Source organism: Leptosomus discolor, chromosome 20 (genome assembly GCF_034619465.1).
Source record: "Leptosomus discolor isolate bLepDis1 chromosome 20, bLepDis1.hap2, whole genome shotgun sequence".
Classification (NCBI taxonomy): Eukaryota; Metazoa; Chordata; class Aves; order Leptosomiformes; family Leptosomidae; genus Leptosomus; species Leptosomus discolor.
The window spans coordinates 8,266,821-8,279,673 of NC_141410.1; the positions used below are offsets into that span (position 1 = coordinate 8,266,821).

The 12,853-nt window shown below is 45.9% G+C and overlaps 1 protein-coding gene across 1 annotated transcript; it reads right to left on the reverse strand.

Annotated features, from left to right (window-relative positions):
• Window positions 1-4,985: 4,985 nt before the first annotated feature.
• TNFRSF4 (TNF receptor superfamily member 4) lies at window positions 4,986-11,056 on the reverse strand. The gene is made up of 7 exons (XM_009960815.2): window positions 10,915-11,056; window positions 8,364-8,486; window positions 7,900-8,001; window positions 7,402-7,468; window positions 6,703-6,959; window positions 6,260-6,385; window positions 4,986-5,562 (listed from the first exon to the last, which is right to left on the reverse strand). The coding sequence occupies exons 1-7, from the start codon at window positions 11,054-11,056 to the stop codon at window positions 5,501-5,503; spliced, it is 879 nt and encodes a 292-aa protein (XP_009959117.2). The 3' UTR covers window positions 4,986-5,500.
• Window positions 11,057-12,853: the final 1,797 nt, after the last annotated feature.

The window sequence follows — 12,853 nt, forward strand, 5'->3', positions numbered from 1 at the left end:
GCTGATTACCCATCATGGGTGACCAAAGAAGCCATGCAGCTCTCCTACAAGAGGTTGTTCACACGAAATCTACGTAATTTCTAAATGACTAATGATTTTTGTTAGACCAATGTATAAATTGCCTTGTAAGCCTCACCTCATAAATTGTTTTCATCCCACTGTAGAAAACCCCACTGCCAGCTACAGGATTCACATTCTGCTGTACAGGCTTTGTCCACGCTCTTGGGAAACAACGGTCAGTCTTTACTTGAGGAGCCCTTTCCTATGTTACGAGAGCTGTAAGAGATGTCACTCACACGAGGTGAAGTGACCTGCCGTAGCAGGGTAGAACGGCAGCTCTGATGGGCTGCAGAAAGCGCCGAGGAACAGTCAGGGCCTGGGGTGCAGGTCAGTACTGCAGCAGGCGCATGGGGACACCTGTGACTCCACAGAAGGAGACCATACGAGTAGCCACAGCCCCCATAGAACTGTCCAAAGGCTGGGGTAAGAAAAAAAAAAGCTTAAGGGCAGAGAATTTATCTGCAGCCTGAAACTAGAAGACAAAAGTGTCGTGTTCCTTTCAGCTCTGCTAACCTTTAGGCCAGCCTTGAGATTTTGCAGTTCCTAGGACTGGCTACCCTCGGGGTCTCCAGATCTTGGGGTACTTGCAGTGCCTAATACCTGCCCTCTTTTGGCACACAGGGAGAATTACTGCCCTGCAAACCCGTCACAGGTAAGGCTGGGGGCACGGGAGTCAAACCAGGTGGCAGCAGCACGGGTGAGTCACGCAGAGCCACACGTGGGCTCCCGAGGCAAGACGAATTCTCACCCCGAAACAGTCCGGGCTTTGCAAGGAGCAGCAAGCAGTGCCAAGGACCCCGCAGCACGCACTCAGAGCTCAGCCTGCGGAACGAATCCCGCCATCACCCCTCTGGGGTGTCTGCACAGCCCGGCCACCAAAGCGGTGACTCCTGGCAGACAATCCCACAGGCGCAGAGGCCAGGCAGAACGTAACTGACATTTCACTGAGGGAAACCAAACCAGACACAGGCAAAAACCCCAAGTCCCTGACGTTACCCAACTGTATTTCCTTTCCAGCATAGCACCTGGCACGGCGTCTCTCAGCGGATGTGACCTTTCTTAAGTCTCTCATGGCAAACCTGAGTCACTTTGATGCGCTTCTCAGTCATAGGAGAACGTGAAGAGAAAATGCAGGAGATAAAGGATCTGCGGTAGCCACAGTAGCAGAAACTCGTCATATATTTGCAGGGGAAAACCAAAAAAAAGGACAAAAGAAGTGAACATAAAAAGCACAAGCTTTCAAACCTGTTGGGTTTTTTACATTATAACAACTACTGAAATATGAAATACATGTTAACAGCCGAATCTGCAGTCCGAAAGGAGCGTTCGAGGACTGCAAGACCCAGCTCATTTACATCATTATTTTTCTGTTCTTGTCCTAATCCTTCCCCAAAACTGAATGCAGCAAAGCAGTAAGAAAAACAAACCTCCATTTTAAACAAACAGCCTTATTAAAACTCCAGACAGCCCTATGCGATAGACTCTCACGTAGGAGAGAAAAAATACTGTGGACTGTAACTCATGGCTAGTGCCATTTAAAAGAAGCTAAATCGTTCATGAAAAGAATGGCATTATTCTCACCCAGAAATATGAAATTATAAGGAATTATTAGTCAGTTTTACAGATGGTTCTTGAAACAAACAGGAGGCCAAATTTTAGTGACAACATTCACGCAGACACCTTTGCACGTGCTTAAAAGGCACTTCCTCAATCAGGGCTCTACGGCAACCAAGATGCATTTAATTCACAAATCATACAGGTTTAGCACGTACTCCAACTGCCAGTCCGGTTCACACTAAAACCAGAGTTACCATCGGTTTGCAGAATAAAAGAACAACTGACACCTCAGCTGACTGCTTTACACTGGAAAAAACTCCCAGGACAGCCCTGTCCGTACCAGCTTAGATGAAGCTGCACAACTCAGACTGTGTCTCTCTCAAGGGCCTGAAAAAGGGGAAATCTGAATGGTTGAAAAACAGGAACTTAAAGACACAGGCGCAACACTTTCGAGAAGGGAAAGTTTCACGTCTGGCACGTAGGAAGTAAAGCGTGGGCAGAAGGCAGCACCAATTTGTTCAAGATTATCTGCCTATTTTTAACTACTTTCTGCCATTTTGGGGAGGATTGGAACAAAAAAAAAAAATCCAAGGAAGTTTTTCACAGAAGAGTGGCAAGACTGAACATGGCAATTAAAATCTGTTATTCCTTTATTTAGGGTGAACTATCTACATTAGTTTGTTCAAACTGGCAACCGACCAACACCCAAATCCTTAAAAAAAAAAAAACCATAACATTGAATAGGATCGGAGGCGTTTATTACGGTTTAACTCTTCCGATAGGATTATCTGTCTCGGCAGAGTGACTGGATACAGTTCCAGGGCAGCACAGCCCGCACAGACGGGCTCACAGGTACGCATCAGCACAACAGCCAGCAATTCCAGCCTGCGAGGCCTTGCTGTCACAGGCCTTCAGCCACGCAGCACACCGCGCCGTCTGTCGGCTCTTCCAACCGTCGACGAGCAAACGCAACTTGTCCTCAGCCACCCTACCCCTGCTCCGCGCTGCCAGGGCCAGCATCAGGTCCTTCTTCAGCCAGAGAGACCCCACGCCCTGGTCCGCAGGACATCCCCCCCATCGGGAGGCCGCGGGGAGGCCCGAGAAGGCCGCGCGCTCGGGGGGCCTTCCCGCGCTGCCGAGCCGGAGGGCAGAAAACGAGAAAGATTCGTGGAAACGGCTGAGGAGCCCACAGCACAGAGGAGGTCTCTGCTGTCACAGCAGCGCTCCTGTCACGGCAACAGCTCATCTGTTCCCGGGGGCTGTTTTCATCACCTAACCCACAACTTCAGATAGCTCATTAGTTATCTGCACCTTGCTCAGTTACACAGAAACACGGGACTCGCTTTACTGCCTCTGAAGCGCAGCCTACAAGCTCGATAAGCATCGCTTCTGAGAATCTGTTGGGGGTTCCCTGGAATGCTTTTCTCAAATTCATTCACGGCCGCTTCGCCATCCACTCAATTCACTGCGAGACGACAGCCTTTAGGCCGCAGCACACTTTCAAAGACCACAGGGGCTCTGTTTTCAAAGGGGCTGAGCCTTATCATCTTGAATGTCCCGGCAACTCTCGGGTCAGAACTGCTGCCGAGCCGGATTTATGAAGAAAAACACCAAACACAGCTTTCTCAAGTTGCACAGAAAGTCAGGGGCAAGGCAGCACATGAACTCAAACCTGCTAAGCCGTAGGATCGACCATTTGGTGATCCCGCTTTCTGTGAGAATTAGACGCACCGGAGTAGCTTTTTGCTCGTTTGTACTCTCCAATCAGACACATCATACACGTGCATCTAGCTGCTACCACAATTTATTTCAAAAAGTCACTATCACACTTCGTATATAATACAAATATTTATATACATTGTATAATCGCTTAAAGTAGGAAATCATTGCTAAGTACGCCATATGTATAACATATAAGAAAACATATGTTTAAAAACATGTTTCTAGACACCAGTTGTATTCTTGAATAAATTCTCTGTTGCATATTTTGGCATATGCTTTGGTACTGTGTATATAAAATACCCATCTCTAATGAGTGACCTACCGAGGAGCTGTATTTGAACTGAAAAACACTTCCGAATTACGTAACTTTCAAGTCTACTTCTTCTTGAACTTTTACACTAAGGTATTGAAATCACATCAAAAGCTATTCACAAAAACACTTTAGGTTTCTCTCAGACACTTTTTGAACTTGCTATCTGAAATCTGAATGCTTTCCAAAACTACAGACCAATTAACTTGTGGAAAACATCACAGAAGTAAAATTCGTTTCATACAGTGAACAACCAACCACGTATTTTGACTGCACAGAGACCACATCGAGAACACTTCTTCAGTTCTGAACGCAGGTTCCATTGACAGCACGCGCAAGGTGATCATCCAGATGACTGGTCAGAGCATAGTTTCGGCATCTATCCACTGTTACACGGTCTTTGCTCAGATGGAACCCTTGAAGGCCCGGATAGTCAGCACTGTGTTGAGTTCAGCTCTTGCCTTTTATCAACAGAGAACATCTAAGTAGCTACTCTTTTCTAAACCATCACAAAATTAACATTCATCAGCAGAAAAACTCTAAATGTCCATGCACACGCTCCTAAACCTAAGGCAGAAACAGACTTTCCCCAAATCCAGAGCACTGCCTGGAACCAAACTTGCTTGGAGGTTTCTCCCTACATCCCCAGCAAGCAATCAAGTCCTACAGAAGTGGTTTAAGCGAAAAGCTTTTACCGTGGCGGTGTCAAAGCTTGACTGAAGCAGCCTTGCTGACGACAGACACACCAGGGCATGCCGCACAACAGGACATCCACCAAGGGGAAGCACACACAGCCTGTCAGCTGCACAGGGCTTATAGACAAGCCTTTAGTTATACACGGCAACTTCTAAAGTTTACAGTGCAGACAAGCGGTGCTCTACCCTTCCCCCTGTTTTGAACTACTGTTTCCACTAGTACTGTTCTAATCAGAAATTACCATTCCCTCTGCCTTCTGGCAATCCACATATTCTACGTTCCACACACATGAAGGTCTCCACGGAGATTTCCAAGCACTCTGAGATCTGGAGCTACCTGGTGATCATGAGTAATCCCATTTGTCGGCCTGACAATGGGAATATTGCTCACTACGGTAACATGACATTTTCCCAGTGGGAACGTCTGAAGAAATGCAGAGAAGAGGGGGGTGACGTCGACTAGCCATCTCTCAACGGTCACTTCACAGCTAGCACCGGAATTTCTGGTGCTATTCCGGTGCACGGCCAGCATGAGAGTCACCAGCAATGAAAGCTGTCTCTGGATGCACACCAGACAGATGCCACTCGACCAAGAATAAGTAACTTGAAAAAATGGAAGCCCAAAGAAAGCTGGGCTAGGTTCATCAGGGGAGATTCTGCACCTCAAGCGAGGAGAGGTCATTTGGAAACTAGACCGAAACACTGGAAATCCTGCACTGAGAGAGACACGCTCTGCTTAGCATCTCGGAGTTGTAAGACAAGATATAAACTCAGTTATAAAGCAGGTCTTGTGGTTTCCCTGTTTTTCTGGCTGCTCAATAATCATTTCTTACAGCTTCATAAACACTTTCCTCAGTACAAAGACGACTGCCTATCACTACATTCCGAACTGGCTAGAAACGCACGGAGGACTACACCAACTCAGTCCCGGCAGCAGGGATGCTGTGCACAGGATCTGCCCCAGAATCATGTGATTCTACTAAGAACAGCTGCTCCCTTGGGTCCTAACACCAAAGGGGCCACTCAGCGAGACTCAAGGAACCGAAGTGCAATTAAACAGTTACACACACCCACACACACAGCCACAGAACGCTCCGTCACGTTACTCGTCACAGTCGATCGGCTCAGAAATGCAGGAAACAGTAATGCAACACAGTCAGTTTTTGATGAGACTAGAATTGGAGTCAATTTGTTCTTCCTGGATAGGAATTCGACAGCCTGAAAGACAAATTAAAAAGAAGTAGAAGGGGCAAGAAAAGGGAAGGCAGTGACTTTTCTAGTTTCATGGACAACTATGAGTGACATTTGGGTCGGCGCTCGTCTTTCCAGCCAGCGCTAGGAAACACCAAGCGTAGGGAACAGCGAAAATACACTTTGCCATTGCTCTGGGAACGGAACATGAAGCAGCTGTGGGCTGACTCAAGCGCCAGGCTGCCACTTAATCCTGAATATAGAGGTCAGCTCTTCTCAGTCAAACCTTTCCTGTGTTTGCGGGAGACGCTTCAAGACAATTCACATCTATGTAGGCAAAAAAGTTTGGAATATGCTCTTTAAAAGGCTGTTGATTCTGGATCCTCTCTGTACTGAATAGAATTCCCTGCACAAAATCGTTATATCATTTTTGCAGGGACTAAACAGAGGAAAAAGCTAGGAGGTGTTAAAATCAGAGACATAGAGTGTCCTTCTGCATGGCAACAAGCAGGGGAATCTGCGCTCTGTAAGAATGCCAATCTGTGACGCTATAACCTCCAGTGCAACAGGACTAACTAGAGGATCAACCGCTGGTTTAACTGCAGAACACACTGTGCTACTTAGCCAGGTAGACTGCATTATGATCGACGCAATTATCAAAGCTCAAGTAGGGGGCCCTGATTATTCTCTTTCCTACACGTTTTCCCTATAAAAAGAAACTCACCCCGATGGTTGTTTCTACAAGGCTTCCTCTTGGTCTCTTTTTTGACTGCTTGGATAATCAACAGGAGGATGGACATTCCACTCACCATGAGTAGTATCAGACAAATAAGGATAAGTGATAAAGAACCTGGAAAAAAAAACCAAAAACAAAACAGAAGAAGAATACATTGAAAGAGATTCATGGTTCTAGCTGGAGTTTCCAGCTTCAACAGAAGGAACATGGAACACCAGAAGCAGCCCTGAACCACAGAGCATGAAGTCCCAGCTGCCAAGCAGACGAGCAAGAAAACTGGAATCCTGGGTGTGTCTCACTGAAAGACTGTGCAAAACACAGATACGGCTTCTGAGAGAGAGAGTGATTTCATTTCCAATTAAACCAGTTTCAGATGAAAAGCCCCAACCACCTCTAGGAAGCACAAAGACTTGGTCATTCCCTCTCCTTACCCCAGTTAGTCTCTGCGGGGCTGTTGGCATCCGGGCAAATGAAAGGAATCACGCTGGGTCTGGATGGCGAGAGCACTGGAGTCGACGTATTATTCTGGTGGTTAGTGGTGGAAAGAGCCAAAGCGGGTGTCACAGTGGAAAGATTCAAATCAGACGTTGCGCTCTGAGAGGGAGCTGCCTGTGTGACGCGGCTGCTGCAAACGGCATCACTGGTTTTTGTCCCTGGTCGAAGAGTGCTTTTCCCAAGAATGCTGCAGCTGGATGTAAAATAAATCAGTGTAGTTTTTCAAAGAGCTGCAGTAATGACTTTGTAAGTGCCATGGAACAAGTGAGTGAATGTTACAATCCTCGTTTTACCAATACAAACTCAGGCTTCACCTTTCCTAGACTAGGCTAATCGAAGTTATTACTCAAAAAACCCCGACATTCTGTTTTTCTTAGCATCTATTCAAAACCTCCAGACCTTTAAAAAGAAGGCCGAGACTACTGTCATTGCCACAGGTGAAGAGAGGAACGGCAGACGGCAGGCAGATGCTTCGAATCAGTCCACAGACTGCCCCAGGCTCCTGAGAGCCATGAGGAACGTGGTTTCACTGCACCTGCTGCAGGTTTACTCTACACACCATGATTTGGGCATCAGCTGCGACAGAATTAAACCCAAAATGTTGCTCTGAACAAGTTTGGATCAGTGACACGTACTTGGTCCAAGGTTGGCAGTTTTCATTTCTCCCTATGGAATAAGACCCTTCAGGACACGGTGAGCATACTGGAAAAGAAGAAAGAGGCAGAATTTGAGTTCAGTCAGCCACGTAACTACGACAGCTACACAGTGATTACACTAATAGGTTATACTAGTAGTTTAGCTTATAGAATAGACCCAACAAAACCCACACAGCATCTAAAAACCACAGTCATTGGGTCAGAAGTAGCACAGCACGCTCAGTGATTCATTTTAGACTGCAACGGGCAAGGTCTCCTGTTTTCTCTGCTGGCTAATTCTGGATATTAACAAGGAGAGCATTAAGGTTTCTGTCAGCTCAGGAATCACAGAGCAACAGCTTGCACAGCTACCCTGCTAGAACACTTGTGTGGAGATATCAATGAGACAAGTGACAACAGCTTTCATGCTAGAAATAACAACCATCTCATCTGAAGGGGAGGCACGAGTTTGGAGAGTCTGAGACATCGCTAACTTACTGCTTCCGAGCGTGTATCTGACATCTGGCATGTAACCTGCATCACACATGCAAATTCTGTCCGAGGTCTTCTCACACTTCTTCACTTCCACGCTCCCCTTCCCTAGCAAGGACAGAATAAAGGGCAGGTGAGATACAAGAAATAAGGTAAGAAAGAGGAAAAAAAATAATTACTCCATTCCTATCCGTTGTGTGTAGAAACAACTGCAAAGAGCAGTTTATTAGCAGTTCCGAAGACACCAGTTTTCAGGCAGTACAAGCCTGCTTCCCTTTGAAGGCTCTACCACCAGTACCAACCAGGAGATATCAGCTATCGAAATGATTACCCAGTCTTCGGACTGGGTTGTCTCAAGTGACAGGCTTTATGACACCAGCCCTTAAGGAGCACACAAGGCAAGAAAGCATGTGAAGCCTGACTGCCTCCCAAACTCTTACCGAGAAACGACCACTGTACAGCTGACTTACTAGTGTTGCAGATGGTACAACTCTTGCAGAAGCTGTGATTGTGCTCGTTGCTGAAGTATCCGTCTTGACAGGGGGCACAGACTGTGTCTGCTGTGGCGGTGCAGCGGCTTCTCATTCTTTCACCTAAAACAAAGGCGACGCTGATCGTTATCAGAAGGAAATCCTCTTCATTTTCATGCATTAGAATGAAAGAGTGCACAGAAAGTGACAGTTTCACTTACCACTCTGGCTGAAAACATTCAGCAGATTTCAATGTGCCAGAATCCCAAACTTTTAAGTTAAGCTTTAACTTTAGCTGTACATCAAGCAGCTAGAACGGGCTAGCAGGGGCCTAAAGACTTGCTGACAATCGAGGCAATGCCCCAAATGATTCTCCCAGTGGATTCCACATATCACTTCCCCAGACCAGCTTTTCGTATGTTTTAGACATCACAGTTTGCTGCCAATGCCAGTTAGGAAAAAAAAGCAGGTTTTTAGCGTAGCAATAGGTCTGATCTCTGGTGCAATACCACGGCTTTACGACAGATCCTGCCTCCCCTTGTGAGATAAATCACGCAACTCACCCCAAAGTAATCTCAAGCAGGTACAAAAGAGGGCAATGGACTGCTCAGGTTTGCAGAAAATTCACTAGTGAAGCAGTTAAGAACAAATGCCCGTAGTATCTTTCTGTCGGCATTCTGAAAGGCCATTAGGCACGAAAGAACGCGGTCGTATTTCGACGTGCCTCTGTACCGGCACCCACCAACATCAAAGATGTCACCAGCTTCATTTCACACACAGCAGGACACAGCACAAGGCGCAAGGCAGCGCCAGGCTCCTGGTCCAAACAGTACGTGTGCATCACGCACTGCGTTTAGAAACAAGCTCTGAACCCACAAATTCCAACCCCTCCGACACACAGGACTCGCACGGAGGTTCAGCCTGAGGCACCAGGATGACGAGGTTCGTGAGCAAAGCGACTTGCCCGAACCGAAACGGCAAGTTAACCGCGGATTTTGGAAAAGGAGCCAGACACGTTCTTTCTGTCTCGCTAGCTTCTCTCCATACAGCACAGGCTGCAGGAACTAAGCGACGGGCGTTTTTACAGTTGAGCTTAAACATGTCCATATTCTCACAGACTGCTTCTTTCCTTTGCCTTCTCCATCTTCCCATTCTGTAGGTGAACAATGAGCAAAGTCTTTTGCTCACTCTGATTTCCTCTGCATTTTATTGAGTTCTGTCAGTGGCAAAATACAGGAGATTTTTACCGACCGCAATATAGGCCACACAGTTCTACATTTTCACTGTCTACACAGTCAGGAAGAGACTATGAAGAAACGTTTCCCCACCAGCAGCAGATGTGCTAACAATGCAAAAAAAAAAAAAACCAAACCAAAACCGGATAAAAGTTCTTTCAGCGTAAGGAGGAACAAAAAACTTTAGAGATAAAGGATTATCTGTATCACACAAGTACGCCCTTCTTTACACCGAGCTCAGAAACACTCAGATTTAAATAATTTTGAGAATAATGCAATAAACCGCCTCAAATCTTAAATTAATTTATTCCAGGTAGCACCTTTGAAGGTAACGCTACTGCATCAGTTCACGCCACATCCATCTTGTGTAGTAGACTTAATTATGAGAAAATAAACTATAGAAAGACGCACATAAAACCGTATGCAAGGTTTTAAGTTGCAACTGTATTAACAGACGTGATCCACACTCCCCCTACATGTGTACAGGTACCCTTCTTTTAGTACAGTCAATACTGACTGCACTAAAAAGAATCCCTTCTGTTAAGGGGACTGCCCCAGAACAGCACTATTACCTACTAATTGTTGCTACTCTTCACTACTAAGCCACTTCTGTAATGAAATCCCGACTATTAAAGTATCTGAGGTTTGATATTTTGCATGTGTGCTTCTCAATACTGCGTGGCCTTCAGAGATATTCAAGTTGTGGAAAAAAACCCACACATATGTATGCAAAACCCAGAATTCAGACTCATTCAGTTTCTACAATAAAAAAGGAAGAAACAAGTATGTTTCCTGACAAGTTACGCTTTGCTAATTTCTATCTATGAATCAAGTGTATTTTTTCCCTTAAAAAACACACCAAGTCTTAAGTAGTATAAACCTTGCTATAAAAGAAAGCTTAAAAAACACCTTTAGCAACAGAATTAATTACCTAAAGTTTCCCATTATCATGCAAGATTTCTGAGCTGCTTTATGTGGCAGGTAAAGGACAATAACGTAAATGCTATCACCTTTTCCCAGCTAACACTCTCACAGTTAAAACGCAGCGGACTGACACATTAAGGAAGCTGGGAGACACAAAAGAAGTTAAAGAACACGTTACTCTTTCAAAGAGCTAACTTTCCTAAATTCAGTATGTTATAATCTTTGTCAGCCTAGACTGATAGGAAAGTCTCCTCACCAAATGCTTTTTCTCCATGTTATACTTCCTACATTTGATGGAAATAGCCTTCAAGCTGTTTTCTACTCCCTGGGGGTTATTGCTGACAGTTATTACATCGAGCCCGTATAACCAACATCCCGTGAAAATTACTTACCAGGGGCACAGTCCATGCAGCATCTTTCACCAAAAGGATATTGATGTTCTTTGCATTTCAATCCCAAGCAACGGCTAACAGCGGCTGCCAGCAGCAAGAACAAACCAGCAGAAAAACCCGAGTAAAAACCCACAGCGACCATAACGCAGCCCTACTGCCCCAGCCAAATTCTGACAGCGGCAAACTCTTGGGGAAGTGATTCTGAACTGCTGGCGACCAGAACAACTTCATATGTCAGTTGCTGGGAAATTCCCAGCATGAGCTCCACGCCCCCATCCTTCTTCCCACACCCCACAACCCTACTTTTTGCCGCTCACAACTCAAACATTCACAGGCAGAAAGACACCGTGCTGAAGAGCGCTATGAAGATTTCTACTCCTAGCCTTAAAGCAGAGTGCCTCCAGCCCGGTGCGTACCTCTGCACAGCATGAAAGCACAGCCCTTGAACGCCAGGAGAGCCAGAAGAGATGATCCTTGTTCTTGCAAAGAAGAGTATTAAAGCACTACAGAGGTAACACCCAAAAACCTTTACGGATGAGAGCCGTAGGTAAAATGAAACAGAGCCCACATGGGCTTGCTCCTTAAAAGGCAAAGTACAGACAGATTCTCTCCCCTTGCTCTCACAGGAACGGCAGACCCGTGGCTTTTATTGATGCGTAAACCCCACGTTGTCAATACATTTCTCGGGGAGAGTGTGGAATCACAAGTCATCAGTCATCTCGATACTGGCCTCAGGAGCCAGCAAAAGCTACGAACGAGAAGTGTTTGCAGTCTCCATTTCAACTCTTCACACCAGACTCCCTGCACTGCCACTGAAGAAGAGCAAGCTCCCGATTCCAAAAGAGAGACTGGGTGTTACCCCGGCCATTGGCTCCCATGGAAATAAAAGCTTCCAGCAGAGGCGTGCTCTGTGAAAGCAAAGGGTGCCACATTCACGTACCAACTACTTTTGATGCCTATTTTGTTCCACAGAAGCACGTTAACTCCGGAATCCAACCCCCCAGAAGGCTCCTCCGTGGAGCTGTGCAAGCCAGCAATGACGGGGCCGCGACGGAGGGGGCTGAACGGCAGCACACGGGCACTGCAGCCCTGCCCTCCCCTAACACAAGCACGCAGCGTAGAGAGAAAAAAAGCAATCACACCAGGAATTAGTGGGTTTAGCTTCCCAGGCTATTAGAATTTTACTAATTTGATCTCATCGATCTAGGGTCTGAATTTCAGGTCTTTCAGTTCTAAGGCACTTGAGCAACTCTTACGCAAAGGCCCAAGTAAACAAGACATCCTACAGTAGTCAAAGACGTTTTATTTCCTTGCTTAAAAATCATAGCTAGACTTCCCAGACAAAGCAGACCTACGGTCAGTTGACATCCAAACGCAAAGGAGACTGGATTGGAACAGAAGTACACTTGGAATCCCAACAGCCGGCAGTATTTGGGAGGACTGAACAGCAATACCGTGGCATGTTTCGTCCAGAACTGTTGCTTTTCCTTTCTTCCTTAAATTTCTGTAAGACTATTTAAGAGTTGAAGGGGAGACAAAAGCAAGGCAAAACAGTAACTATTTTTCTACTTTGCTTTTCCAAGCATTTTGGAAAACAACCACTATGGAAGAGAACTTATACCTTAAAGCCATTCTTTCCAAAAAAAAAGAGCAAAGCTGACAGAGCAAGTAAACCACACCAGCTGCGCTTCAACTGCCTTCACACTCAGTGCCTGCACGCAGGACGTAGCCAAGCCTCTTCCCGCTGTAGGATTACACTCAAGGCCATTTAAGTGGCTTTACGCCTCGTGACTCAGTCATCCCCTCAGCAATATTTAACCAGATTTTTTTTTTCCCCCAATTCTCTTTCACAAACACTAGCAGACTTCATCTATTCAATAAGTGAATTATTATTCAGTAAGAAACCGAAAATGCAAACTCCTGTGATGTTCACAAACAA

Coding starts and splice junctions, on each gene's coding strand:
- TNFRSF4 (XM_009960815.2), bottom strand. CDS start 11,056: ATGGTCGCTGTGGGTTTTTACTCGGGTTTTTCTGCTGGTTTGTTCTTG. Junction 8,002..8,363: donor TTGTACCATCTGCAACACTA/GTAAGTCAGCTG, acceptor TGTCCTTGCTAG/GGAAGGGGAGCGTGGAAGTG. Junction 7,469..7,899: donor CAGATACACGCTCGGAAGCA/GTAAGTTAGCGA, acceptor CTTCTTTTCCAG/TATGCTCACCGTGTCCTGAA.